The sequence below is a fragment of the Paralichthys olivaceus genome, chromosome 15 (genome assembly GCF_024713975.1).
Source record: "Paralichthys olivaceus isolate ysfri-2021 chromosome 15, ASM2471397v2, whole genome shotgun sequence".
Taxonomy (NCBI): Eukaryota; Metazoa; Chordata; class Actinopteri; order Pleuronectiformes; family Paralichthyidae; genus Paralichthys; species Paralichthys olivaceus.
In genome coordinates this window covers 10,239,232-10,267,144 of record NC_091107.1, presented here as the reverse complement: position 1 = coordinate 10,267,144, position 27,913 = coordinate 10,239,232, and the positions used below count along the sequence as shown (strand labels likewise).

The 27,913-nt window shown below is 40.8% G+C and overlaps 1 protein-coding gene across 23 annotated transcripts in view; it reads left to right on the top strand.

Annotated features, from left to right (window-relative positions):
• The window catches only part of LOC109628648 (Rap guanine nucleotide exchange factor (GEF) 6), a 131,095-nt gene that overhangs the window by 25,073 nt on the left and 78,109 nt on the right, over positions 1–27,913 (top strand). For 6 of the 23 annotated variants that reach the window (XM_069510120.1, XM_069510109.1, XM_069510110.1 and 3 more), the window contains exons 1-2: positions 24,276–25,170; positions 26,459–26,476. In XM_069510120.1, coding sequence (XP_069366221.1) covers positions 24,601–25,170; positions 26,459–26,476 — 588 coding nt within the window. In that variant the 5' untranslated portion in view covers positions 24,276–24,600. The other 17 variants (XM_069510122.1, XM_020085871.2, XM_020085869.2 and 14 more) reach the window with 9 other exon arrangements.

The window sequence follows — 27,913 nt, the reverse complement described above, 5'->3', positions numbered from 1 at the left end:
GCTTCTAAACTAAGATGCGGATTGTACAACAGAAATGTTGTTGTTATTGTGGATTGAGGGCCGGGGCACGTCCATCAAAATATAGGAACTTCTTTTGTATAGGCAACCGGAGACCAGACCACGGCCTCCACACCCTCTGTTCACATCCATACAGAGTGTGCACAGAGAACAAGATTCATATGGCTGCTGTCATGATCATGTTACCGTCCTTTCTCTCAGTGAAACTACAGATTGAAGCAACAAAGCAGTGGTTCCCTCCCCTGACATCCTGCTATCTGTCTGTCTGGGCCTATTGATGACCTGCTTTACACAATCAATACATGAAATAGGGACAGTTGGCTTCATGGGTGAGTGTAGTAGTAGAGCAATCACTATGCGCTTTGTTTAAAGGTCATGCTGGCACATTTGTAAATCCATATATATTTGACGTTACTGTTGTTTTTTGTTTTATATTCCTTTTCTACATATCAGTGGAACAATAGTAGAAAAGTAAAACGTATTCACTTGACCAGTCTGATGAGCCAAGGAAATGACCAAGATCAGAATTAAGTCAAACTCTGCTCAGTGAGAGTTTGCTGCAACACCCGATTTCCAGAACTCGAATCTAAACAAGTGAGGTGAGATGAGGTGCAGCTTTACAAAGGTTTCATTCATCATTCATATGTTTGAGTTGTTCACATTTAAATATTTTCACATTGTGGCCACTTGATACAGAGGGACCCTCGTGAAATAATGCTGCTGTACAGTAATGTAACCCAGGAAGACACTAAGAAGTAGGAGTGAGGTGAATATAGGGGCAGTCTGCTCTTATCTGATCCACCACACTTGCCTCAGGCTTGCAGAGACATAAGACACATGCATGCTCAGCAACATGACAAGAGCGCTTACTTGGGCAGTTTGTATAGCTCAATAACCCAGTTAATTGTGGTTTGATGTCAATACAGTTCCACATCCTCGCCGCTGTGAACATGGCTTGTACGAGACTGCTCACTGTCTCTGGATCAGTAAATGGAGGTTGCAGCTCTTCTCTGTCAAGCAGCTGACCAGGTTGAGCTCTTTGCCCTTCGTCCTTGAACTCTTATTTTAATGAAAGCCCTGTGTTCAGTGTCTTAAAAGGTGCATGAGGAACTAAGATTCTCATTTTGTCATCATGAAAATTCCTCTTATACTGATTCCTGTTTTCAGCCGAAGGAAACGATAACAAACTTGAGAAATTTCCAGCCTGTTAGTCACAGCTCATTCAAATAACAACCAGTATGGGAACTAGACACTCTAAATAAGGCTATTACATTTCTTTCTGGCATTGCCAACTAGTCCTCTGGTAGCAGTGATTTAACGATATCAACCTGCAAAACCGGACGTCACCTGTATCTTTCATCTCCAATGTTTAAACTCTGGTTTCTGTTTTCTCTCTGTACACGCCCACTCTTTTTCTTTCTTGTACATCTCTCTCTTACTTTTCTCTCCTTATTTTTCCCCTACTACCCCTACCTTTGCTTCCTGAGTCAGACAGAGCCAAAAACACCATCGTCAGGCTGAGGTGTGTTGGTCCATTGCATTAAAGGCTCTGTAATCCTGGTGTTGATCTCTGCTTCCCCTGGCTCCCACTGCTTGACTCAGTTTGCTTGTCCAAACACACATACACTCTTACACATGATTCATAATTCCTTACTAATTGAATATCATATTTGAGTGTGTCATCTTTTCAGGGGTTTGATTTGTTTATGCTGGTTACAAAATCTAGCACAGCCTCTGGCTACACAACCATAGAGTACACAGAACACTTTTGTCCAACTTTCAGTATTTGTATGAAATGCTTGACAATAATTTTATGACAAAAAAAATCTAAAGTCTGTTTACACTCTAAACAAAAGCAGTATTCAGGAGATTAATGCTCCAGCAAAGGAAACGCACACTGCAAATATGAATTTGGCCTCTAGGGACTTTCTGATTTATTAGTTTCAGATTAGAGCATTGTAACTTTCCCAGTTTTTTGTGGGTTCCTGCTAAACTGCAGCTGTGCCTCGGCTTTAGCCTAAAGAGGGACATTTGTTAGGGAGGGTGTTTTGTCAGTTCAAGCATGACAAGTTTCAAAGCCTGGTGCAGCTTTTTTGTTTAAATATTCCCATCTGTCTCAACTGCTTGGATATAGGTGAATATTATATTTATATTATTCCTCCAAATGTTTAACTGTTCTTTTGACCTGCGTGTTTACCTTCAACTCGTATACATTGCCATCTAAAAAAAATCTGTGTACCGCCAGTTAGACTGGGATAATACATGGTGAGGATTTCCAAAAGGAAATAAGTCGTCTCTCCTCTCTGCACTGAATTAGCCTGCATCTATCTGTGTGTGTCTTTGAGCATGTGTGTGCACGTAAGCAGTCGGCCATGAAGTCCACCTGTTAGAAGTAGCTGTTTGTTTGATCCCACAGATGCTTATGAGAAGCTGTTCCCTTCTCACACACACACACACACACACACACACACACACACACACACACACACACACACACACACACACACACACACACACACACACACTCTGTCATCCTCTTAATGTTTTGACAGCTGGCCCTGATAGAGGAACTATTTTAAGGCCTGTGGTGGATATATCTGTGTGTCTCGCTGCTGTCATGTGCACTGATAAGTGGTACGCCTGCCTGTCTGTCTGGTTTGAGGGTGTCAATTTGATAGGCAGTGTTCGCATCGTCCAAGCGGCTTCTGTCTGAGAACACCAGCACTGGACGTGATTTACATGGTGCTGAGACGTTCCACACACTCAAAACAATGAGCTAATCTTTTAAAAAGCTTTGACTTTTAAAATGCTGCAGCAAACTCAGCGGTTTTTTAGGTCTTTACAGACTTGCATGGTTAATATGTTTATTGTTTGAAAAAGCAGAAAACTTGATTTCTGAAATGGCTTCTCACTTGAAGCAGAGGTCACAATGTTATGCATATCTTATGCAATCCAGTCTGTCAGATTGGGCAGCTGTGGCTCAGGAGGTAAAGAGGGTTGTACACCAACCAGAAGGTGCTGGTGGTTCGGTCCCTGTAATTCCTGCATTCTGTGAAACTAATTTTCCCTGATGGCTGTGCTGGCAGTGTGTGAATGATATGTGATAGAGAAGGTGTTCCACATGGATGCACTGTGTGAATGGGTGAAACTGTAGTAATATAATATTTTTTAATTCAAGCTCTATATATTTGTGCATTTGTGTTTTCTTTTTCTTTATATTTAAATTACACTAAAGTTTATCCTCAAACTTTAAAATATCAAGTCTCAATTATATTTCTTCATCATAAGTGTTTGATAACAAGATCCTAGGTAACATTGCTAATGTTTTTATTAATACATTTTAATACCATCTCACCTGTTGGATGTCAACCTGCTTAGTAATAGTGAATTCATTCCTTCATCTCTTTATCCTACAGGACCTTCACACAATCTACTGCCACCTCTACCACATGGACGTCCTCTCTCACCTCAGGGAACACCAGCTAAGGTAAAGTCTTTATTTTCTGCTTTTGAAAGATGAGTCAATCACAGTATCAGCTTATTTGTTTGACTGTAGAATAGCCTATAGGCCAATTTTCTGCTTGAATAGTTATTATATATGGCACACCCTGCCCTAACAAGTTTAAGAGTGATTAGATTTTTTCAAATGCCTTTTGCTCCATGTTTTCTTTGTGTTCACAGAAGATTCACGCTCAGGTGCTTGTTAAACGTTCAAACCAAACATGTTTTGAAATGTTCTGTTTGAATGGCAGAAATGTGCGGAATGTGGTTTTTGCTTGTTTGGTTCAGTTGAGCAGATCGTTATCAGCCCTCCTGACTAATAATTCCACAATGACAGGTTTTATTATATTGATGGTTTTAACTATTGATGGCAAGTTGATGAAAAGTCGTAGAAAACCTCTGTCCAGTGATCAAAATTAAGTTCTCGTGGAGGCATTCGACTTGTGTCTGCAAAACTTGGGCTCGCTTGACCAAAATTCAAACACACTGCAAAATTCTGGCTCATCTCAGACCAAAGAAAATGAAATGATGGTTGGGCTGCAGCTAGAAAACGAATAGTGGGTCACCTTAACACTCGGAGCTGACAGGCAGTAATGATGGTGTCTAAAACGGGAGAGCTTTTCTCAGAAGTCTGGAATGGATGTGTGATGGATTGTCAGAGATGTATTAGTTATGTTTTTTTTTGGAGGGGAAAAATTTCACATCCTTATCTTTTTCAGGTCGATGTGTACCTCGGCGAGATATGAGAGACATGAGGCTAACCACGTCCTGTTCTAGTAAGTACAATTCCTCACAAGTTGCAGGAAGTGCTCTCTTTTCTGCTGAACTTAATCTCTCTCTTTATTGAAATAACTTTTAATCAGAGTTGTTTTATCAAACAGTTGTTGTTTGTAATCGAATTCAATGTTTTTACCCATGTTTGTTTCCTGATTCAGTTATTGGTAGCTGTACGCAACTTCTAAATGTCCTTATCTTTTATTTGACCCTTTGACATCCACCCTAAAGATTTGAATTAAAATATAGAAAAGGTTAAAAGGTTCCCTGTTTTATTTATTTTTTGCTGGGGTCTGTGTCTTTTTTCCGGGCAATCCACAGTCCAAACACATGCAGATTGGAATAAATTCAAGTATGTAAATTGACCATAGGTGTGAATTTGACTGACCTGACCAGGGTGTGCCCCACCTCTTGCCTTATGTCAGCTGGGACCCTCAAAGGATAAGCATCACAGATAATGGATGGATGGAAAATGTTCAAAATAAAAATGTGGATTAAGCCTGATGTTATATCATCCACATTATGTGTCGTTTCTTAGAAAAGATGTTTTAACAACCCATTAGAACCTCATGTCTTGTGCTGCAGGTGCTTTTTTGCATTTGATCCATTTTTCTAAAGCCTAAGTGTTGGTTAGAGGACAGTGATGTAAAACTGACGCTAATGTTGACAGATCCACTGATAGCTTGCCTGCCTTCTTTCAGAGGGTTTGAATAAATGGATACTCAGGTGGATGAGGCAGAAAGACATCAGTTTATCATAATATAGGGTGGGAATTTAGAGGAACACTAGTCAAGGGGAAGGTGGAGTAAAGGATGAGCGGGGGGATGACAGAGGAATAGTCTATAGGAAAGGCAGTGGAGTGTGTTGAAAAGAGAGGACAATAGATGTTGAGATGATGAGAAGACAAGGTGGGGAAATGAGGCACGTAAGGAGTTACATTAGAAGAGGGTGCAGAGAAGGAGACAAATTTGGGCGAAGAAAGAATAGAAGGAGGAAAGGATAGCAATGTTGAGAGGGAGGTGAGACGTGGTGAGAAAATGAAGTAAGGGGAGTTTGAAACAAGCTAGGAGAGGGATGAAGGCAGCTGGGATGTGAAGGAAGTGTGAGAGATGTCCTGTTGATGTATTATAGTCCTCGCTAGAATCACATTAGATACTCAGTGGTTTCATTTACCATCCAATAAACACACACCAACACACACACACACACATGCAGGCACGCACACACACTTGCTCTCTTTCCTCTCTACCAGGAGCCAGTCTTTAGTACCTTAACCCAGAACAAAGCACCTGCCATGTACAATTAATCAGTATCACACACACACACACACACACACACACACACACACACACACACAAACAAACACACCACGTAATCAGCCCCTTCTCTTCTCAGGGCTCCGGGCTATTGCCTGTTTCGTCTGCCCGGTTGCAATGCCCCTACCAATTTGCAAAGTTAGTGAATATCAATTAAAATCCTTCTCAATGTGAAAAACCTCTCCCCTTATATTTGAATTGCATCTAGAAATTATTGGTGGACATATTGGAAATCCACTGTTACCATCGATGGAAGAAGAGGGTGTTGCTCTTCCCACACTGGTGCATTTCTTATCTCCAAACTTCAAACATACATTTCTCAGTCCATCTTCCCTGGCTTTGTATTCACGCATCTGACTTACGTCTTCGTGATTCTTTCCTAACTCTTTACTGACTCGTGCACCCAGCTTGTTATGTAGATCATTAGACTGGTGCTGGGTATTAATAGATAAGATCGATACGTGAAATAATGTAAACAATCATATCTCATTTTCAGATGTAAGAATTTCATGTTTGCTATCATGACAGACTGGATTACGTGACTCCCTCAGCTCCGTTTATTCCGGCCCTGTTAGCGTGGCTGCTTGTTGCTAATGGATTCTCTGCACCCTGCATTGATGGCACATTATATCATGGCTCCATAGTGCTTGGCATGGAACATGTTTCTCCTAATGCAAAATGCATCGCTTGGGATTCAAAGGTTGGATGTGCACTATATTTTCTTTCAAATATTTAGAGATCCCACTCTGCATTTCTTTTCATATAACTTCTGCATTTTTCAAAGACTTGAAATACATGTTAGAATCCAGCAATGGATCAAACTGGAATTTCCAGCTCAACATATAGATTGGTGAAGAAGAGAATAGCCTGAAGTCGGCTCCAAGAATCTGCAGAATAAACATATAACAAAGAGCAGGATATACAGTGTATAAAGAACAGAGCACCAGTTAAAAGCCTGAGTAAGCAGCGCTATGCTGACACTAGAAATGAGGCAGCGGTAGGGTCGGGAGGAGGGCCGAGGTCTCAAGAAATAATTTGTTTTAACTTCAGGGGACTTTTAAACTTTCCATAAAGCACTGCGTGAGCTGGAGTGTGAGAGCAACCCGGAGTGATCATAAATAAATGGCAGAGATCCAGACTAGGATAAAAATTAGGAACATATGCAACCATTTTGTCTGCAAGTTCCATTTTCTGGTGTGAGTGCATGATGATCATTAGGCTGTGTAGGTGCTTTGGTGTTTGGTACCGTGTTCACCATCATCATTAGTCCCTTTTTCACAGCTTGTTTGAGGCAGGAAAGTTGCTGTTCTATATAAAAGGTATTAACAGGGTAGTGGAGGGCATTGTTGTTTCACCATTATACCAGCAGCAGGCGTAGTCACAGAGCTGGATCAGTGTCGAAGGGGAGCAGGAACTGTGAGACACACGCAGATGCTGTCGTGTTACACGTCACGTCTCCGAGTCTGCACACTGGGCTGGCAATATGCCGGCTTGTTTGATTCAGTGCAAACAAGCAAAGGAAACTTAATGAAGTATAGATTTAATTTGAAGACACTTACATGGGATTTTGAAAAAATAAAAAAAGGAACACACCAAATAATTACCAATCATGATATATAACACAAGTATAACACAAGAGTACAAAGAGGGGGTATTGAAAGTCCATATTATCTGTGTTTCTGACACATTATGTGTTATGAAGCACAGACTGCAGTGTTAAGCTGTGAGTGTTTCACACCAGTATGTTCTGTCTCTCCTCAGCCCAGACAGCATCGCTACCTGTTGGTACATCCTGCTCTCTGGATCAGTCTTTGTCAAGGAGCACATGTACCTGGCAAGGTGCTGGTAAGTAATAACACACACACACACACAACCTGCATTAACGCCTCTTACTGCATTTTTAAGAGCTCACTTCAAACAGGGACTAGTATTTTCCTGACATTACAAGCCACGTATCCTGTCAAATGGTGGATATCTGAGTGTGTGTGTTTCTGCCTGTCTGTGTGTTGAGCTGTATCAGGAAAACAGCATGTCATAAAGGGGTTTGGTATAAACACACAGAGATGATAGCCAAGTTGTTTGGGTGCATACCATAAACCATACCAGGGCAGATATGCTCTGAGCAGAGCATATTTGACATGTATTTAAGACTTTTTAGCTTGGTCCATGTCCTATCCACTAACATAGAGGGGGTTGGCTTTATGACCTATACTGCAGCCAGCCAATTGGGGGGTTAAGATATTTTTGGCTTCACTTTTGGGGAGTCGTTAGTTAGTCCTTCCTTACGAAATGGTCAGAATCGTCAGAAAAATAGGAAAGAAATCTTTCCAATGTTGATTAAGATAACATACTTTCTTGTACCTTCACAGATTTTGATTGATGAGGGAGGAGCTTGATTTTCTTCACAGAGATTCATCAGAACATGTTGCGACCTAGTAAACCAGTATTATGAGAAAATACCAGCCTCCACTCCTCCACAAACCCATGAGAATGCAAAAAACAACACCCATAAAATACCTTAAATAGCAATATTGCACCTGTTTAAACACTGGAATTGATTGTAATGAAAAGCTGCGGCAGAAATTCGGTTGGTGTTCAGCGCCAATGTTTATCTTTCCTCTGTTGTTGTAGTCGGCCTGAGACTGAAGCATTGCCTGCCAGGAATGGAAGAGGGGGTAGGCACATATAAATGCCTTTGGTGAATTTATATGCATAAATAAAAAAAAAGAAAAGATGAGCCCCTGTCCGAGTTTCATCTGCTGGAGAGTGTTTGTATGGAATTGAAACTGATGACTCAAACTCCACAATACCCTCACATCTGCAGGGTTCCTGTTGGTCATGATGTTTCTGTTAAAGGAAGGAAGCAGCCCTTTGCTTTTGAATTCAGGAACATGAATCCAGACCTGAACCCTAATCATGAAAATGAGAAATGAGTTTAGGTTTGTGAACTTTGGCATGTCAAGGCCCATAATTCTGGAAAAGTATTCATTAATATTGAAAATGCTTCTATTGTAGGGATACAACCAATACTTAATCATCAGGCCACATGTTGAAGGACTAAAGAGAGGAAAGTAGCTGGTGAGATGTTAAGTCAGTTTATCCAACAACAACAAAACAAAGAACCAACTGACCGACTGGATCATAATTGGCCAAGTATCAATAACCCCTGGGCAGCGTGTGTGTGGGTGTGTGTCATTCCAGTGTAGGTCAGTAGATAACAGAGTGAGGTGGGGGAGGGTAGGTGCCTTGCAAAGGACTTGTGTGTGTGTGTGTGTGTGTGTGTGTGTGTGTGTGTGTGTGTGTGTGTGTGTGTGTGTGTGTGTACTTTTGAGTACTGGTAACAGCAGGGGGGCTTGGTAAGGGTCATAGAGGGAGCTAATAGGGGAATGTTGTGCGCGTGTGTGCGTGCGTGTGCGTGCGTGCGTGTGTGTGTGTGGGTGGAATGCGGAACCCCTGGCAGAACAGTGGCTGGCCATGTGTTCCTGCGCAGCCTGCCCGCCTGGAGCCCAGAAGCACATCCAGGCAGGAAATGAGCAGGCTACACACACAAGACACACACATCCCTGGAGCCAGCGGACAGACAGACAGAGCAGAGTAGAGCGGGAGGGAACACACACATTCACACTCCTCCCTCACTTAAAGACTAACTAAAAGGCTGGCAGTCACCTACTTCTGCTTTGTGAAGGAACTCTTCAGTTGTTCATTCTCTTCTGGAGTGTAATACAAACACGTGGATCTAAGCCTGGATTAACTGGAATATTGAATGTTCCCCTCTCCTCTTTGTGGATAATATGCCGGATATCATTTCACCTGCAACAAATCCAAAGAAGTGGACCCCCAACATTCCGGTTCCTGGTCAGTGATCTGAAGCTTTTTCTTAAGTTTGTCACACTCCTTCCCGTGTTATAGCTGTGGCATTAAAGCCGCCATCATTGCGACTTCAGTTGAGATTTTTCAAAACTCCCTCTCTCTCTCTCTCTCTTTTCCTCTGCGCTTTCTTCAACCCAGCATGCTCCATTTCCTGCCCGCCATCGTTTTTACCAACTCGATAACCAGGAATTCCCCATGGCACTGTGGCAGCATAGCGCAACACTGCTGGGCCCCGCAGCTCCGAAAACACACAAGCTGCTGTCTGTCTTTATCTGCTCTGATTCTCTCAAAGAGAAGCAGACCTCGTTCACGTTAAACTCTCTCACATGAAGTGACTCATGGTCTCGATCATGTTTGCACTGGCGCGGTGTGATTAAAGTTATTAATCATTCAATGTGCAGTGAAGGGTGAGAGAAACAGTGAGAGAAGGAGAACATTATGTGAATCAAAGCCTCAACACAATATCTAGAGCACGTTATATATTTACATGCTATTATCGCGTCTGGAGATGCTGTTATCCACTTATTGTTTAATGGTGTATTTGTTTGAATGCTTTACTTCCTTGAAGCTCCACAAATAAAACATTGACAACTGTGTTGTTCACTTATCTGATTCTTCAGGCTGTCTGACAACTTGCTGCGCTGAAAGAAAGTTAAGATTATTTATGAATGTACATTCAAGTGTGCTTGGTTATCAATCTCAAAGCTATGAAGAGACTTAAACTCACTGTATTAGGGTTAGACAGCAGCTGTTGGTGTTCCTCTGTTTTGCTCTATGTTGAGTTTTGAATTACCCCTCTTACCCGAACCCCCCCCCCCCCCCCCCCCCCCCCCCCCCCTTGTAATGTGCCGTAATGTTTTTGAACGACCCACTGCCATCATTACTTGGAGTCTGTCTGTCGGTTTTTGATGTGCTTATGTGCGCTGGTGGTCCGTCTAGTCTTGACTGCTGGCCACCTCTCCAGTCTTCTTAACTGTGAGTCAGAGTGGTCAGTGTTTGCCAACCAAACACTAAAACTGAGAGGAAGCGCAGCAGAGCGAACTGAGAATAGTGTCGGATTGTGGTCTGCAGTTCTCTTTCCTTATTTTTGGTCGTCATTACCATGGATACGTGTGGAAAATAGGCTTGGTCCTCTCTGTGGGTTTGATTTCTGACCAAAACTCTATTAAAGTCTCACTCCGCAAATTACACTAAACAGGATCGCATGCAACATATGCAACACTTGTCAGTTTGAAGGTGAAACTGCTACTGTCACACAAACAATTATTTTTATTGGTACAGATCATAGAACAAATTTGAGAATTCATTTGTGGCTTGTTTTCCAGACTAATGCTGCATTAGTGTGACCTCTTCTTAATTTGAATTGGTTTGTATCATGAACGCTGATGAAAGATAAAGTAACTACCGCTTTGAGTTGTGAAGTTTTGTCGATGGCCATTCACCAGAACCTGAAGCACCACATTCCCAGAGTTCTGCATTGTTTGAGCACTTGGTCAGAATTCCTCCTCAGCAGTTGAACCACAGGTTTGTTGGTCATTTCCAGTAGTGGCAGATCTCTAACAACATAGCACAACACAAAAGTTATACTGAAATTTTGTATTGATATTTTGGGATCAGAATTTGATTATCCCACACTTTACCAGATCTTTGGTTTGACTCCAATCAAATGAAACTAAAATACAGTGTATCTGGTAACATGCTGTATATACCGCAATGCTATAGCATGCAAACCGGGACATTAAAAAACCCTTGTGGCCCTAAGAATTAGAAGCTAATTTTAATATTTGCATTATAATTATTACTATTTGGTCACGTCCCTGGGTTTCCAGGCTTTTGACACCTCAGGACGTGTGTGTGGCCTGAGTTTCTGGGCCGGCTGTCATGGTTTATTGCTCAGGGCACTGCAGCTGTCACTGGACTGAGGCTGAACCTGTTCTCCTCTCTGCCAACAACTTGTTTCTGCAGGCAAAGAGAGCAGAGAAATCATCACCTGCTGAAATCCAGCGCAAGCTCAGCTTCAATGCTGGGAGAAGGGCTACCCATTCCAAGAAAAGACATTTCACTTAGGGGAAAAGACCAAAATGTTGCAGTGGGAGGAGCTAATAACTTAAGATATTTGTCAATGGTAGAAGGTCATTTTTTTCTCGTGGCCACTCTTTCTAAACATTGAAATAATTACTAGTTTAGAAATACTGTGGGGAGGCTAAAGTGGTACAGTGGTCTTGAAAAACAAACTCTGAATTAGTTTAATCATAACAATGTTTGGCCATTTCAGTCAGTTGACAATTTAACAAACTTTTATTGCCATTGAAAGATGGTGGGGCTCTGTGTAGAAAAGGTGATCATTGATGGAATGGAGAGAATGCAGAGAATCTATGTGAGATGATAAGTTGACTCTGTTGGAATCGAATAGCTGAAATGACAACCGACAGCCACAACGTGATTCGCTCATTATGGCGAAATCTAATTGGATTACCGAAAATGCCCGCGCAGCTGATTGATAAAAGCAGGAACTGGCTGAGAGAGAATTGTGAATAGATGAGTCATAAAAAGTGGTTTCCTGTCTGAACCTGTGCTGAGATTCATGTGGAAGATAAGACAAACAAACAGCCCGTCTTTGAGTTGAATGTAATGAGGCGTATTTTGGCAAAACTGAATATAAAAATTTACATTTTTGCTCCATAATTGCAGGAAAGCATCAAGATACTGTTTCGTGTTTTTAGGCATTGCATCAATATTGGTCATGTCTCGATCGATCCAATATTCTCATGTCTGAACATTCATGTAATGGAATATCAGAACTCCATGAACACCAGATCAATAGAGGATGTTCTGTATTTCTGAATGATATAGGAGGTTCTTGTTCTTTGCTTTTCATTTAAAGTAAAACTTCTTTTATTTCATGCAGACATATAAACGAAATCCTGTCAAAGTCGAAGGCACTGAAATCTCAACTACAACAGGGATTTGTCCTGAACTCTACTCGCACTGGAGGAATGGAGGAACTTTTCGTGCAGGAATAAATAAGCTTGTTGTATAAACTCTCTCTGCTTTAGTCATGATTTATTCTTAATGCGTTGGTCGGTGTATTTGTTTAATGAGATCCTGAAACTCTAAACCCTGTTTTATTTTGCCGGACTAAAGGTTTAGTATTCGAGTGGTTTTAGAGGTTTGTCTTATTTCATCTGTGAGACACAGATTCCCACCAGCTGCCAATAGAGAGGTATCAGATCTCAGATCAGTCAGGGCAACAGCATCCTTTGGTGGGTACACGCTCATGCATTCAAACAGACAAACTCATTACTCACTTTGGCTTGAGTCAGGTTTGTTTATTCTAGATCTGCAAGACGAAGTGACAGGAAGGAGCAAACATTGGAAGCCACATTGAGGTGTATTGGTTTTTTGTCCAGGCTTTGTCCATAACTACAAACACGCACACACAGTCTGCAAACTCTTCTGCTGCTGCATCATCATTAGGAAACTGTGTTATTCCTTGTTGTTTCACCAACCCACACACATACTAGAGTGTTGATACCAGATCTGAGGGTTCAACAGTTCTGCCTGGACAAATTGATTTTTTTTTAATGCTACACGTGCCTGTGATCGGGGAAAACATTGGGTTGGTTGGTTTTGGAAATAAAAAAAACAGAATACCTGTCGGGTTCTGGTTGGGCCTGGCTAGTTTTTTATTGGGCTCGGTTGGGTTGGGGCAGGAAGTTGAAGCCAGAGTCGCACTCTAACTGGTACTATCTTTGCAAGGACAGACTTGATATAATGCATTTCCTAGTTCCTAACCTCAACAACCATACTATAATGCAAGGAATCTACTTTCTTAATATCCATTCATTCAATCTACTTGGCAAATATGTTGCTGGAAACCCAAAGACATGCAGTGGCGAGCTTGGTACAGTTTGGACAATATTAAGACATTTTTAATAAACAGACGTGCAGTAGCAGTGGGGGCTGTGACTCATCATTATAAGTGAATTCAAGTGACATCAATTACAATGATCGCGGGGTTGGGATGGTTGGGTCCAATCCAAAATGTGCTTACATAGATCCAAGCAATTGAGGCTTCTACATTTTTTTTCCTGTAAAGGGGTTTTTATTGGAAGTATTTCTTTATTTCTGTACCTTTTTAAGCCCTATGAGACAAATTGTGATTTGTGAATATTTAAAAAAACTTTCCCCTTGATCATCCAAAGTGTGGGACAGACTTACCAATGTGGTGCTCTGGATTTTTTTCTTTAATCTAACGGTCACCTATGATGACAAAACGTCAACTGCTTCAATCATTTTAGCATCAAGTTGTTTCTATGAGCTTTTCTCAAAAAAAGCAGCAATACTGCAGGCCAAGCAATTGACCAATTAGAACGGGCACTGCACTTGTCACGACTAAGTGCCTAACCTAAACCCAGTTCTAACCTGAACCCTCAAACCAAGTCTTAACCCTCAAACAACCTTTTTCAAGTTGTGAGGACTGCTGCTCAAGTCTAAAACTCAAACTGGTCCTCACAAAGGTAGAACTACACACATTCACACGGACTCACATACAGGGGGAGACAGGCTTGGCAGGCTTTGTGCTGTGCTGACAGGGACCATGCGTCTCGCCTCAGTGGAGTGTGGAGATATCTGTCAGAGTCGGGCTGACCTCCAGGCTAAGGGCTCTAAGAGAACTCGGAGCCCAGCAGACTGCATTCCTCCCCGGAACCCCTTAAAAACCACGCCTGGTGTTGGCGCTCTGGTTAGAGTAGAGCTAGTATATACATTTTGTTTGATGTATTCAGTCTCGCAGGTTGGTTTTCTGATTAAAGATCCTAATATTTGAAGAAAATTGATAATTAGACCAATTAACCCCAACATAAAAAGAGTTAACGGGTCATTTCACAAATGACCAGACGATAAATTATGGCACAAATCCTGTGGTGTAAAAATGTGGGGATTAGACCTGCTGCTTTTGCCCATGTGTTTGCTTGTATCTTCCTCACTGAAGTGTCACTGACAGATGACAGTAAATGTCTTCGCAGCTCCAGGAATGTTTTTTGCAGCTGACATTAGCCTCCAACCTAGATGTAGGGAGGCAGGAGGTGGAGGGCAATAAAATATTCAGCGATTAATTAGTCTAGAAACAATAAAAAACGCTATTGTGTTAAAACCCCTTCAGCTCATTTAAGGTACTTTAGGTTTAAATACTTTTTCCCCTTCTGTCGGCACTAATTATCGAAATAAGCAAATCAATTTATAAGGCATAACATCTTTTCCTATCCCTGGATTCACCTGACCACAGCACTTAAAGAAAAGAAAAACCTATAATATCTTTTACATTTACTGAATAATTTAGTTTACTGTAAAATACCTTCTGTATTCCTTTAAGCTTTAACAGTGTTGCCAAAAAGCAGTAATGCTCTATCGACAAGGACGGATGCTCTAAGGTGAAGCTCGTCCAGGAAGTCTTGAGACGTGGATGCACAATGAGTCTGAGTTTTTTGAAGCAGTAGTCAACGGCCAGTAATTTTGGGCTTCCAGTTTAGACAGCAGATATTCAGGCCGAGACGTCTCCTGTTTTCCGTACACTGTTCAACAAGTCGACACAATGCTTCTCCACATGAAACACAAATGGTGACAGGTGACATTCTGGCTAATTTTCTGTTAACATTTTGGATTGATCTTTACACTTAACTGTGGGTCTAAATTGGATCAAACTAGAAATGGAAACCTGAAAGATTCCAGCCCCCAAATCTTGTCCCTCACCTCCAGATTCTTCATGTTCACCTGCAGACTCATTTTATAGAGATTAGAAATAAATTAATTCAAATTTAAGCATAGAGTGGACATAATTTTAATCCAGTGATTCTGGATATTCCCCTTCTTTTCGAGGAAATCAGTGTGAGGCACCACGCTTGGATTTCACAAGCTTTCTTCTGTCCGAAGAAAATGTTTCCCTCCCATCATTTTAACACATTATGAAGACAGACTTCCATCCGAGCCCTAGAACAAGAAGCTGACATTGTCAGAACAGCGTCTGCGCTGGTGTGACTGTGTGATTAAGGATGTGATGAGATGAAAGATTGCTACTGCTTCTTTATTTTGGCTCAGAGAGGGGAAAGGCCGTCAGTAAGAAGAGAGAAAGAAAGGAAAGGATGAAAGGGAATGGCACATGATATGAGGAGAGAGAGGAAGACAACAGGAAAGCAGAAAATAATATGTAAAAGGCGAGAGGGGTTAAGTGGACAGGACATGGCAAAGGAAGCAAAGATAGTGTAGGTTTTAGGGGACAACAAAAACAGATAGAAGGGAAAGATGACAGGGAATTGGATAAGAAAAAGAAGCAAAGGGCAAAAACAAGTAGAGAGAAGTAATGCACTTTGTGAGAGTCATCGGAGAGGAGATGTGAGAGTGAAAGTTTGCTCTCTCCTCGCTCAGCAGGCTTCCATAATTAAAACCAGCCGCTCCTCCAGTACTTAAACAATGCTGAGTCGGCACTTTTAGCAACGCCAAAGGGAGACGTGTCCACAGACCAGTCTGTTCTCGGGATCAACACACACACACACACACACACACACACACACACACACACACACACACGTAGTTCACACGGGGTATCTCTCACACTCTCACACTTAGTTCATGGGAAACAGAGACATACAATTACAATATGCATAAACACAGACACACAGCGTGGGAGAGAACATTCAGAAGTGTCTCAAAATTCAAATAGATTTTAAAACACCATGTTTTTAAGGTGTTATAAATGTATGTAGATGTGCATTTAGTAATGTAGCTGCACTGTTTGGTGAGACCATTAATGCATCACACTGACAATGATTAGTTGCTTTTACGATAATCTGTTAGATATTCAAATCTATTTTTATACAAAACTTCTGATATGTCAGAATTGTCTGCTTTTACATTTGGTTAATTTCCAATTTCAATCTCTTATTTGGCCAAAATTGGCAACTTGAAGTTATATATATATTTTTTTCATTTAACAATAGATTAAAAGTAAGTGATTCAGTACACTAGATTTTGACTCTGTTGAGCATTTGTTGTGGTAAAAATGCAGTAAAAATAAGTTGTACATCAGCAGCACACAAGTACTTTGAGTTCTGAAGAGATCATTATGTTTAAAGGTCAAACGCTTTTTATGTTTCGATTTTACCATTTAGGGAGGAAATTATGACGCATTTATACAAATCAACATGTTATTAACATTCAGCCAAACTGTTTTTTCTTCTGTATGCTATACACTAGTGAGGCTGTAGGGAGATTGGCTGACAGAAAAAAAAATGTTTTTACCGTCAGCATACACAATCTCAGAGTGAACCAAGACGTCATGCAAAATCCCCATGTGACGAGAAAAGAGCAGGCTGAGCCGCGTGGTCTCACCACCACATCAGCTGCTCTCCTCTCGCTCATCAGAGACTAACAACAGCCAACAGTCCAGCCGACAGCAGCTGAACCTGTGAGGCCTGCAGCTAAAGCTGTTTTCAGACCTGATCTCCAGAAAGAGTGTGGACATTTTCAGATATGATGAACGCAGCAGTAGGAGAAGAGACGAGGAACAGAAAATTCAGACGAGGGGTGGAATCTGGGTAGAGCATGGACAATATAGCACGTGATGTATAGATTTCACTGCGGAAAGCAAAATGCTTTTAGTCACAGCACATCAACACACAAGTCTGCTCTTATCACCAAAAGCTTTCTATCTGCTTCTCCTACGTGTATGTCGCCACTTTCTTATCCTGACATATTTGTATTCTTCAAGTTTTGCGTCCATCAGTTGTTGGAATCACCATTCCCAATTTACTCGCTGTGAAATTTCCAGAAACGTTCCTGGTGTAATCTCAAATGAGTTTACTCTGACATAACCTGGACATTTTATTGAAAATGTCATGGACGTTTGAATTCTCACATACAGCCCTTCTAAAAAATGTCAGGATTTTGGAAGCAATTGCAATATAAAAAGAAATTGCGATACTCAAAGGAATTATTATTATCTTGTTTCTTATAAATGCAACAAAGACTGAAGAAAGACACCAGGTTCGTAGGCAGATAAAACTTAAATATAGCAACTTTCACACAGAGGAATTTACATGAAACCATGGTCATCACAGTTGGGTGAGCACTGATTTGTGTTTCTGGTCTCTGTAGACTGTGTATAGTCATGTTGAGGTGTCAACCACAAAGCCTTATTGATCCACAGTCTTGCAGTGGTTAGACATTCACCACAAACTACTGGACCAGCTGCACAGCTCTAATACCTGTACAGAGCCATGCCAGAGGCTGTTCTATGCTGGAGCCCAGTCTTCTGTTGCATACATCCTCTCTTCTCTTGCCTAGACCTAGTGTCTCTCACTCAGCCTCACAAGACTATAGAGATATAAAGTATGATATATTATATAATAAACGTTTGCATACAATATGGGAGGAATTACTTTTATGAAAGCATCTCTTGAGGGTGCTTTTAAAATGTCTTATCCGCAACAGTTATTTAAGCTATTACCCCTTTAATTTGCGAGGATGTCTGTCTTTTTAAAGGTTATTTGCCCAATTTATTTTTACACGGTTTACGACCATGATAAATGACGCAGGTCTCGTTTACCAACTTAAGTAGTAACCTGAGAACAGTCTGGTCTGAAGGATCAAAGTACCGGTATTAACCAGGTATAACACAGGGTATTTGTTATCTGCTTTATCTCATATTCATTCTCAGTAATTGTTTTTGTCATGTGTGTGGATGAAAAGTGGAATGACAGATTTCTTGACTTAATTTGAAACCAATGCTTCTCTTCACATTTACATCAGTGTCTCGCATACTAAACATGTTACATCTCATTTGGTGTAAAGACGTACAGTATCTACAAGATCCACACACCCCTGTTGTTATTTCACATTTAACACTTGCACATCTCACTTTTGATTTGGATGTATGTAGTCGATGTAACTCATGTACAAGCTGGTGTTCATCTGTGGGGGCGTTCAAAAGTGATTGACTGCGTCCATCTCTGCAGTTGTGTGCGATAATTCTCTTATCTTTTAACACACAGGGCTTGTTGTGTCTGATTTAACACTTATTCTATGTGTGTTTTTGTGTGCGTTCTCTTCAGTTTTGGGAAGCAGCTGGGGGGCAGACGAGGCTGTGAATGCATCACTTTGGAGCCGTCAGAAATGATTGTGGTGAGTAGATACACTCTTTCTCTCTCTCTCTCTCTCTTTCTGTCTTTGTCTCCTTCCCAATCACCTCCCTTTTTATCCTCCCACCTCTTCTATCCCCCCCTTTGATTTTATTCATTTTATCCATCTTTATTTGATGTCTGTGCTAGCCTTCTTCTCTCCTCTGCTCTGCTCCTGTTCATCCCTTTTCTCCTCTTTCTTTCATCTCTCTTCTTCTCTGTCTCCCTCATCTCTGGCCTTTCAGTCTGTGCCCCCCTCTTTCACTCCATATGCTTTGCGTCTCTGCCCTTAAATTCATTGTGCCTGCCTTGTGTTCATTTTTAAATGAACGTCATTGGCAGCCTGGGAATTTGTTGGAGAAGCATTTTACTTATAATGGCAATATTCCAGCTAGGGGGAATTAAAAAATAAAATACTTGAACTGGAATTAAAGTTTAATATAATTTTTATTTATATAGCATATAAACCAGACTATAAATCATCCAGAATATAGTTGACTGTTTTCAGAGAATGAGCTGTGCTTGGAGCATAATAAATAATTCTGTGACAAGGTGACATCAGGTTGTTGCTTAAGAAGAAAGACTCAGTAATAGCGCCACCCACTGGAAATAGGAGCTATGCCTCATGTCACATCGATCATTCCATTTACATGAACTTTTCATGGTCTGGTTTTTTACTGCAACAAAATGCATGTTTGTTGCATGCTCTGTAGCATCATATAGTGGACACAGGAATTGATGAAGTGCTGATGCTGATTGGTTCAGGTCAGTTATCCACACTCTAGGTCTCATGTAACTCTCATGTAAAGAAAGAAAAAGGTAGGACAGACAATTAAGCAAATAAATGTGGAACTAGTGAAGAATGCTGAAGTTTCAGAACTGTTTTGTGTGTGTACTCGCATAGTCACAGCCATGAGGTTTGTGTTTGATCAGTCAACAGCAATCAAAGCTGCAAACAAACTCCACCCCAACAGTTCCAGGGACATTAAAACATAATTTCCCCCATAATGAAAAAGGGTTATTATAGTGAGGTAACCTTTCAGCAAGGCACTCATTCCTAGAAGTGTCCCTGTGGGTCCTTTCTGTGAAACATGAAAAGAGAATAGTGGTAGAGATGATCTTCCAGGTACGATTGTGTGAATTGCTGGTCATTCTAGGAAGAGAGACAACCAGCTCAGTTGACTCAGTTGCCTAAGGAAACAACATGTGTTTGTGGCTGAGGGAATGAAATCATTGTGAATCAAACATCTCTGTATTTACCTCAGTGTGTGTTGGTGTGAATGGATCAGCCTTGAGGAGTTCAAAGAGATGTTGGTGGTGACGGAGGAGAAGGAAGGAGAAAGTGATAAAATGATAAAATTGATCAACTGATCGGAGCCTTAGGGAGAACATGAGGTTTCTTAACATATGAATGTGTCTGTTTTCATCCACATGTGTTGGATGTTGTTGTTTGGAACATGTGAAGTACTCAAATAGCATTAATCACATTATGGGGGGGATACATTTTGTCCCCACCAGCCATAAAAATGATTTAGCAGTGGCAGGGATAAAAAGACCCGGTATCTACATCAACTTTAATGCAGGGTTTAGACTGATGGTTAGATTTTTCTTGAATGATTGGTTTAAATAATATTAGTATGTATGTAGGGTGATTTGAATTTAAATGTGAATGCATGCCAGTTTGAAATAATGGGATTCATTTGCTCATAATTATAGCTGAGGAGTGATTGTACCATGAATATTAATCTAATGAGATGCTGCTTGCTAGTGGAAGCATGTGATAGTCAGGTATCACTCAGCAGAACTCTCCTTGGACTAATAGACTAAAACTCTGTTGTCAACTTGGACAGCTATAGGCTGAAAAAAGACAAACAAAACAGGGGCACGTCTTTTCCCAAAAGGACGAAAAACACACAAAATGACGAGAAGTTGTCACGTCTGCACATTGACACTCTGAGGTGAAAGCATAGACACAAAATTGCAGAGGGACTGTGGTCGAGCCACACCGCATTGCAGCCTATCAGCTAATTAGGGCCATGGGAATAGTGGAGGGAGTGTGATCTGTGGCTGTCGTCATGACTCTGGTCACAGGATGGACAGGATTGACATTCATAGACTGACAGGGCGGCGCTGTGCATGGGTGTGTGTGTGTGTGGTGGGAATGGAGGGGAGTGTAAGGCAGTAAGTAGTGGGAAAAGAGGAGTGAGAAATGAATGAATAGAGCGAAGAAAGAAAGTCAGCAGACTGGGCTGATGCAGGCCTGCAGACAAGCCATCAGATATACAGAGAGGAATTTAAACTGACGGATAAAAAATGAGAAGTTAGTCACACACTCATATTTAGATGGACTGAAGAAACATATTTACCGAGGCCATTATAGCCCTCTCTTATCGGCCCGATCCTTTATCAATTCCACAATTCCTGATCAATCGAGTGTGAGTGGCGAAACATTTCTAAGTCAAAGAAAAAGATCTGTAAAACCTTTCGGTGTGTTTCTAATGTTATTTGCTACAACAAGAAGGTTTTCATTGGTGTTTGTTCGTCCTTTAGTTCATGCAAAAACTACTGGACTGATCTCCATGAAACTTGGTGGAAGGATGTGGTATGGGAACCCATTGAATCTTGATGCAGATCCAGCATTTTTTTCATTTTTGCCAACAGTGTTCCGTTATTCTTTTCTTAACTGTATGTCTAATTCTATATGCTCATGTAGTTTCAGCACATTGCTGGGGTCTTGTTTCCGCCTGTCGTTACATAAAAGTACAATTTTACTGACATTACAACTAGCCCTATTGTCCTCTTGATTTGTGAAATTAAGCCACGCTTCGGACAATTTTATCCTCCCCTCCATGACTCCTTCTTGTTGCAAGTGTGATGTAATTCTTTGGCAATTTGCAACTGTCGGAAAATCACACCGACATGCTCGATTCCCATCCATACGATCAGTTAAAAATATAAATGCTAGAATTCTTAGTGGACGAGAGAACTGGTGGTCACGGGGTAGAGAGGGTTATATCCAGTCAGGCAGCCAGAGAGACACGTACGCAGTTATATGGTCACAGGATAGACATGAAGGTCTGATACGTTGCCAACCTTTTCCCCTCAAGAACTTCTTGTGTGTTACCTTCAGGCTGTCGGTCTCATGAGGCTCATTAAGAGGAAGCAAGATGACACATGGAGGGGGGAGGGACACATCGATACCAATACTGTTTTTTAGTGTTTTATAGCTACACTGTCCCTCATGCAGTTGTTTCAGAGTCCATTGCAGCGAAACTACCCACAATATAGTAATTGTTCTGTTCACTATATTACAGCAGAACTCCCTCACACAAGGTAATTTCTCTGTACACAGTATATCAACCAATTGCGGCTGTTGAGTACCAATTTAGCATCGACAGAAACTCTTCTCTCTCGCAGTTTATTTAATGTTTTTTTCAGTTCGAATTACACCAGTGTCTTAACTCAGACCTCAGAGTGACTGTGATGTTCGTCTTATACCTTTCATGATTTTGACTTAGACAGTTTGTTGTCTGTATTAGTTTCAGTCCGTCAAGAACACCAGATAGATAGATAGATAGTGAGAAAGATGAATAAACAACAGAAGCAGAGAAAAAGAAACATGTTTTAGCCCTCGACCTTCTTCAGGGTTTTTTATGAAATCTCATGTTTTCATACAATCTTTATAAATCTTTAATGTCCACTCTGTTTTTGGCTCCAAAGCAAACATGGTGTGATAAGATGGGTTAAAAGGAACAATAGCACATGACAAAGACAGTTCATACATACATAATAAATAAATTCCTTCTGTAGGATCACAGGACATGGGGATGATGAGATTCTTTTGGTTTTGAGGGAATTTATTCAAATTCATTAAACCAAGGTTGTGAAGGGTCTTTTGCGATGTACATTATCCCATTTTTAGTTCGGAGGGGAGAAGCTGAAGGACTGGTGAGATGTTTAAGGATTTCATGCCAAAATCCTGCCTATCCATTTGATACAATTGTAAACACAGTGTTATTTATGACAGCGGTCCTGTCATGAGAACTGACCACTGGCTACAGGTCACTGGCTTTTATTTTGGCTCCTATCTTCTCAACTCTCAATTATAACCCCAAAGATGTAATGATTTAAATAAATTAGTTTTGTGAAGTTTCGGTAATACTCTTTTGTTTTGGAATAGATAAATAATTAACTGCTTTTATTTTGATTTATTGAAAACTCTTTAAAGAGACTGTAGAAACGTAAAAGACATTTCAGTGAGTCTGCTTAATCTGTCAGTCTAATTCTGATAATCATAAAACACATACATTACATGAATGAATGCATGAACTCTCTATGTGCTAGTTGATGCTTTTAAACTTGAGTTGAACATCTTAGATGAAGAATTGTTGGTAAAAGGCATAAGAGATCCTTTTGACCAGCCAAGCAGGAAAATGATGAAGATAAACAGCAAGAGAATGAAGCCTAAAAATATTCAAACACTGGCAGATGGATCTGCGTAATTGTTTTTCCTGTCCTGACTGAAAGACAGAAAACTGTACAAACTGGAACTGAACAACAGTACAAGCAGTAATAGTCTGACCTGGCTGGCATATAAATATTATACATATAATATACTTATATTAAAAGTCACCAAATTATATTGAAATATGAGTTCACTGCATTAACGAGTGCTCTTATTTTTGTAGCCGAACACCCCTCACCTCACCCTCTCCTTCCAAACATGAAAAAGAACCTGTGGTAGCCTTTAATTGTCATAAAAACTCAAAAGGTTTTAGTTTGTCCAGTCTGGACTAATGTAAAAAACATGGCAGCCTCCGTAGAGAGGGTCCCCTCTATGTAACTATAAAGTATTTGAATATAAAGGGCCTTTTCTGGGGTAAAGAAAACTACAATTCATACAATTTAGATGAAACGAACTAGTGAAAACATCATGAGGATTATTCTACGTTCAATTTCTGCCAATAGTTCCCTTTCACCTAAATCTTACACACTGGACCTTTAAGCAGGGCATGAGAGTGAGAGAAGGGGAATTCAGGTTGACACAGGATTTACATGTTTTTGATTTACATATGACACATGTTAACAAAAAAAAAGTCAGTCAATTCAATAGATGCTTTTTTAAAAAACGAATAAGTAACAAAGGAAAAGTGCAGCTTTTATATGTCATATATATATATAATATCAAAATATTGTTGATACAACATTCCTCTGTGAAAAAATACAATACAGAAGAGAATAAAAGACAATTTAAAGCAGAACAAAAAATAGTAACATCTTAGTTGAGTCAATACAACACTTGGCAAGTTGTGTAAGGTATCGTCATTATTTTCACAATAAAACTATTGACTCTCTAAACATTGTGCAGTTGTGAAAGAAAACAAATTCCTCCTCAAAATAAAAACAGATCGTAACAAAACAAAAAAACTATGGGGAATGAATTGTATGGCCGGAATCTGTGTGCTGTGCTGTTTTTTTCTCTCTCTGCCTTGTGAGGATATTTGTGTATTTACGATTTCCTCCAGGAAACTGTGGGCTCAGTGTATGCTGTGCGTGTGTCAGACGGTTAGAGAGAAAGAGCAGGCAATCATGTGAGTAACTCTGCGAGCATGCAACGTGTTGAGCAGCTGAACTCCTTCTTGAACTGTCCAGCGCTCAGAGGAGGATGACTGTCGTCAAATCGCAGACCAAAAAATAGAAGAAACCATCGTTTTTCTGTCCTCAATGTTGTTCCTCATTTGTTTACTCAATTAATTCAGTTCTTTTATTAGTTTTTCTGGATTCATGCCCGGTGGGGTGTTATTGTTTGGGCATCCCTCAGGATTTTGGACTTTTTTTAAAATCTGGACCCGCACTTGCATTCAGCACGTTTCCTTTCAGTTTTTTTCCTCCAGTCTTGTGGTATTTCCTGCTTTTATGTGTTGTTCTGGTGCCGTCGCTGCCTCATCATGAGTGTGCTCCGCTGGCACCGGCTCTCTGTGTTATGGAAGAATTGGATGTTCAACCAGGAACCAGTGGAAGAGTCGGGCCAGATCTCAGAAGGTCCAGGGCATGAAACCGAGCCACAGAAAAAGGAAGGGAGCGCTTTCAAGGATCCCAGCTTAGACTTAAAGAACTCAGAAGCGAAGACACAGAATTTGGATTATAAGAGCAAGAAATCAGAAACTGAGACCCAGAACTTGGAATGTACAAATCTAAACTTGGTTCCTAAAATTCAAAAGTCAGAATTACTAAAACGCAGCTGCTCGGAACCCTGCTCCGAGGTGTCAAACTGTGAGGGTCGGTCCTCCAGCTGTCCCCACACACCCGAAGGTTGTGGCTGCAAATCCCTCAGAAGCTGCTATTCTGAGGAAGCTGTTGACTCTGTATTGCAGGTGGATAACGGCAGCGAAGGGGACGACAGTTTTCTGCAGAGAGAGGGGTCCCAACGGAGGTCCAGACGCCGCTTCAGGAGGGTCAACCCCCGGGGAGAGCGGGAACTCATCACGGATGGCCAAGAGCCTGCCAGCTACAACACGGTAGGAGTATAAGACCATTACGAGCAGCAGAGGCTAAAACTAACCCTCTTCAGAGTTTACATAGTGAACGCAATTCAGGGAAATTGGCGCCTCACCATCAATTGATTAATGTAGAACAAGGCTTCCACAGTCTGAGCTTCCCCCTGAACATGTGATTTCTTTTACTAAACGTTCATGTTCTTCTTCTCTGTCTGACTAATGAATGCTTTCAGTCTAAACAGTGGCAGATGACATAAGTTGTAAAGTGTCCTCAGCTTCTATTTGTCAAATCCTTCTACTTTCTATGATATTTACTGCAAGATCCATTCAAGGAGTGTATTTTCTTTTTAATTAAATATATGAAGAAAAGGTTGAAAAAGCACTGCTGCCTTTTTCATAGAGGGTTTTAATGTAGAACATATGACAGTGGCCCCTATATATTTAATACAATATGAAGGTCATTTTGTAGGGAGACACAATCTGTCTCTGGTAAGACCATGTGATTCTGAGGGATTTCTCAAAAGAAAGTCTGAGTAAGGAAAGTATCAAAACTGAGTCTGTGTGTGTCGTTTTGTGTGAGGTCAAGTTTCCCTCCCTCTGATAGAATCACTGGAACCAGCAATGTGTCAGTTGCAGCATTGACTAATCACCAGGAGCCACACTTTGGTTCTCTCACACACACACACACACACACATACACACATGCATGCACAACCACACACACTTCCGCACCTCGCTCATACAAACACTTTCCCCAGCTCATGCAAAGCCCCCTTGGGCATTACAAAGGGGCTTAATGGGGGCGTTTTTAGTGTCCTCTGCTACCCCTATCTGCCTCTGGAGTCTCCTGGTGATTGTTCCACATTTTTAAATTAAATTTTTAGCCCTCAGCGTTGCTGAATCCTACCACATCCTTCTCAACGACTGCGTTTATTATGAAAAGGCCAACCACTCCGATGTGCTCGTGCAGCAGTGCTCCATAGAAGCAGGTAGAAAAACAAGTGGAACAGTGCAAATGCCATGGAAATGCAGAGAATTACAATAGTCCTGCATTAAAATGCAACAAGAATGGACGCCAGGACAAAAGAAAGAAAACTTTACTCTGGTCATTGTTAAGTGACTGAATGGGGCTTTTGATATTCTCTCTTTTCTTTTATCAAATGAGAATGTAGATGAGAGGTAAATGCTCTCATTTAACCATGTCACTCTCAGTATACACACACACACACACACACAGTTTTCAGCGTCCGATCATGACTGTGTCTCTCCGTCTTTCCTTTTCATGTTTCTGCTGGTGTCTCATCCTCAGGATTATGTCAACAATCAGGTAGGGGGACGCACAGAATCAAACTTTCCTCACAAGAATGTCTATCTCTGCTATGCCCCATCTTGCTGGATATTTCCACGTCTATCTGTTATTTTTCTGGCGTACTTTTGTGTGAATGTGTTTATATGAGTCACTTCTAGTTCAGGCACCTGTTGTTTAGAAACAGGCAGTGTGGGGAAAAGCGGGTCATTTCAAGACTGCCACACACAGACACGCACAGACACGCACAGACTCGCACAGACTCGCACAGACTCGCACAGACTCGCACACACTCGCACACACTCGCACACACTCACACACACACACACTCACACACACACACACACACAAACCGCTGCCTGCTGACTCTGTGGGGGGTAGATAGGAAGGGGGCAAACTGGAAATAACAGTTGCACACTGAGAGCAACAACTGACTGGTTAACAAATGGTAGGATAAAGTGCTTTGAATTCTAAACCTGGAGACGGGTATGAGACGGCTCTTGAGGGTGTCATTTTTAAGTTGTCCCTCTAACTGTCATTGCTGTTTTGTGATGCGATGTCTCTCTCACCACATGGTGAGTAAGCACAGTACCAACATTCAGAGTTCTAACATTCTAAGAGTCCACTTTGACATATTGAAAGAAAAAGCTGCAACCAAGTAAATATTAAAGAATAAACAAGAATAAAGTGAAGAAAAACATTTGTAAAGTAACATTTTGCAGCCAAACCTTTCTTTGCAGCTTCCTATGATAAACAGAAGTGTACATTTTCAGACAGTTGTGCATCAATGAAATTTGCCTTGTAATATTTATTGATAGGACTTTTCAGATTTTAATAATCTGTTCAAAGTGCATATATTTTTTATATTTATGAATGGTAACATGCTGAGATATATCCCTTAAAAAATTTTCAAGTATGGTCTGTTGTTGGGATAAGAACATATTTTTTATTTAATCTTTGAAAAAGTAATTTATTTATGATTAGATTGATCTTATCAATGAAAGGGATCCTTTCTTTCTATAATTAAAAATATAACATGACAAATAACATATTACAGCAGAAAAATGCCCTTTAAAAGCCATAAAAACCTCCATTATTTTTATTCCTTTATTGTATCTTGGGGGGGTTGCCCATTTCTAATGACTTAATGCATGTAACACAGACTGTAAATGTATATCTCTCTCACACACACACACACACACACACACACACACACACACACACACACACACACACACACACACACCCCCACACACTGAGATGGTCAAAGAGAGCTGGTTTTGTGGCTGTGGATCAGAGGATGTTGTTCAGCGACCTTATTGAAACATAATAACATCAGTAATCCATTATCACTGCTCTGCGCTGGTGTCTGGTGTCTGTCTCTTTCCCTCTTAATGGCTCGCTTCAGAGTGAATGAAGTTTTGGTTGCTATGAATTGGTGCAGAAAGAAGAAGAAGA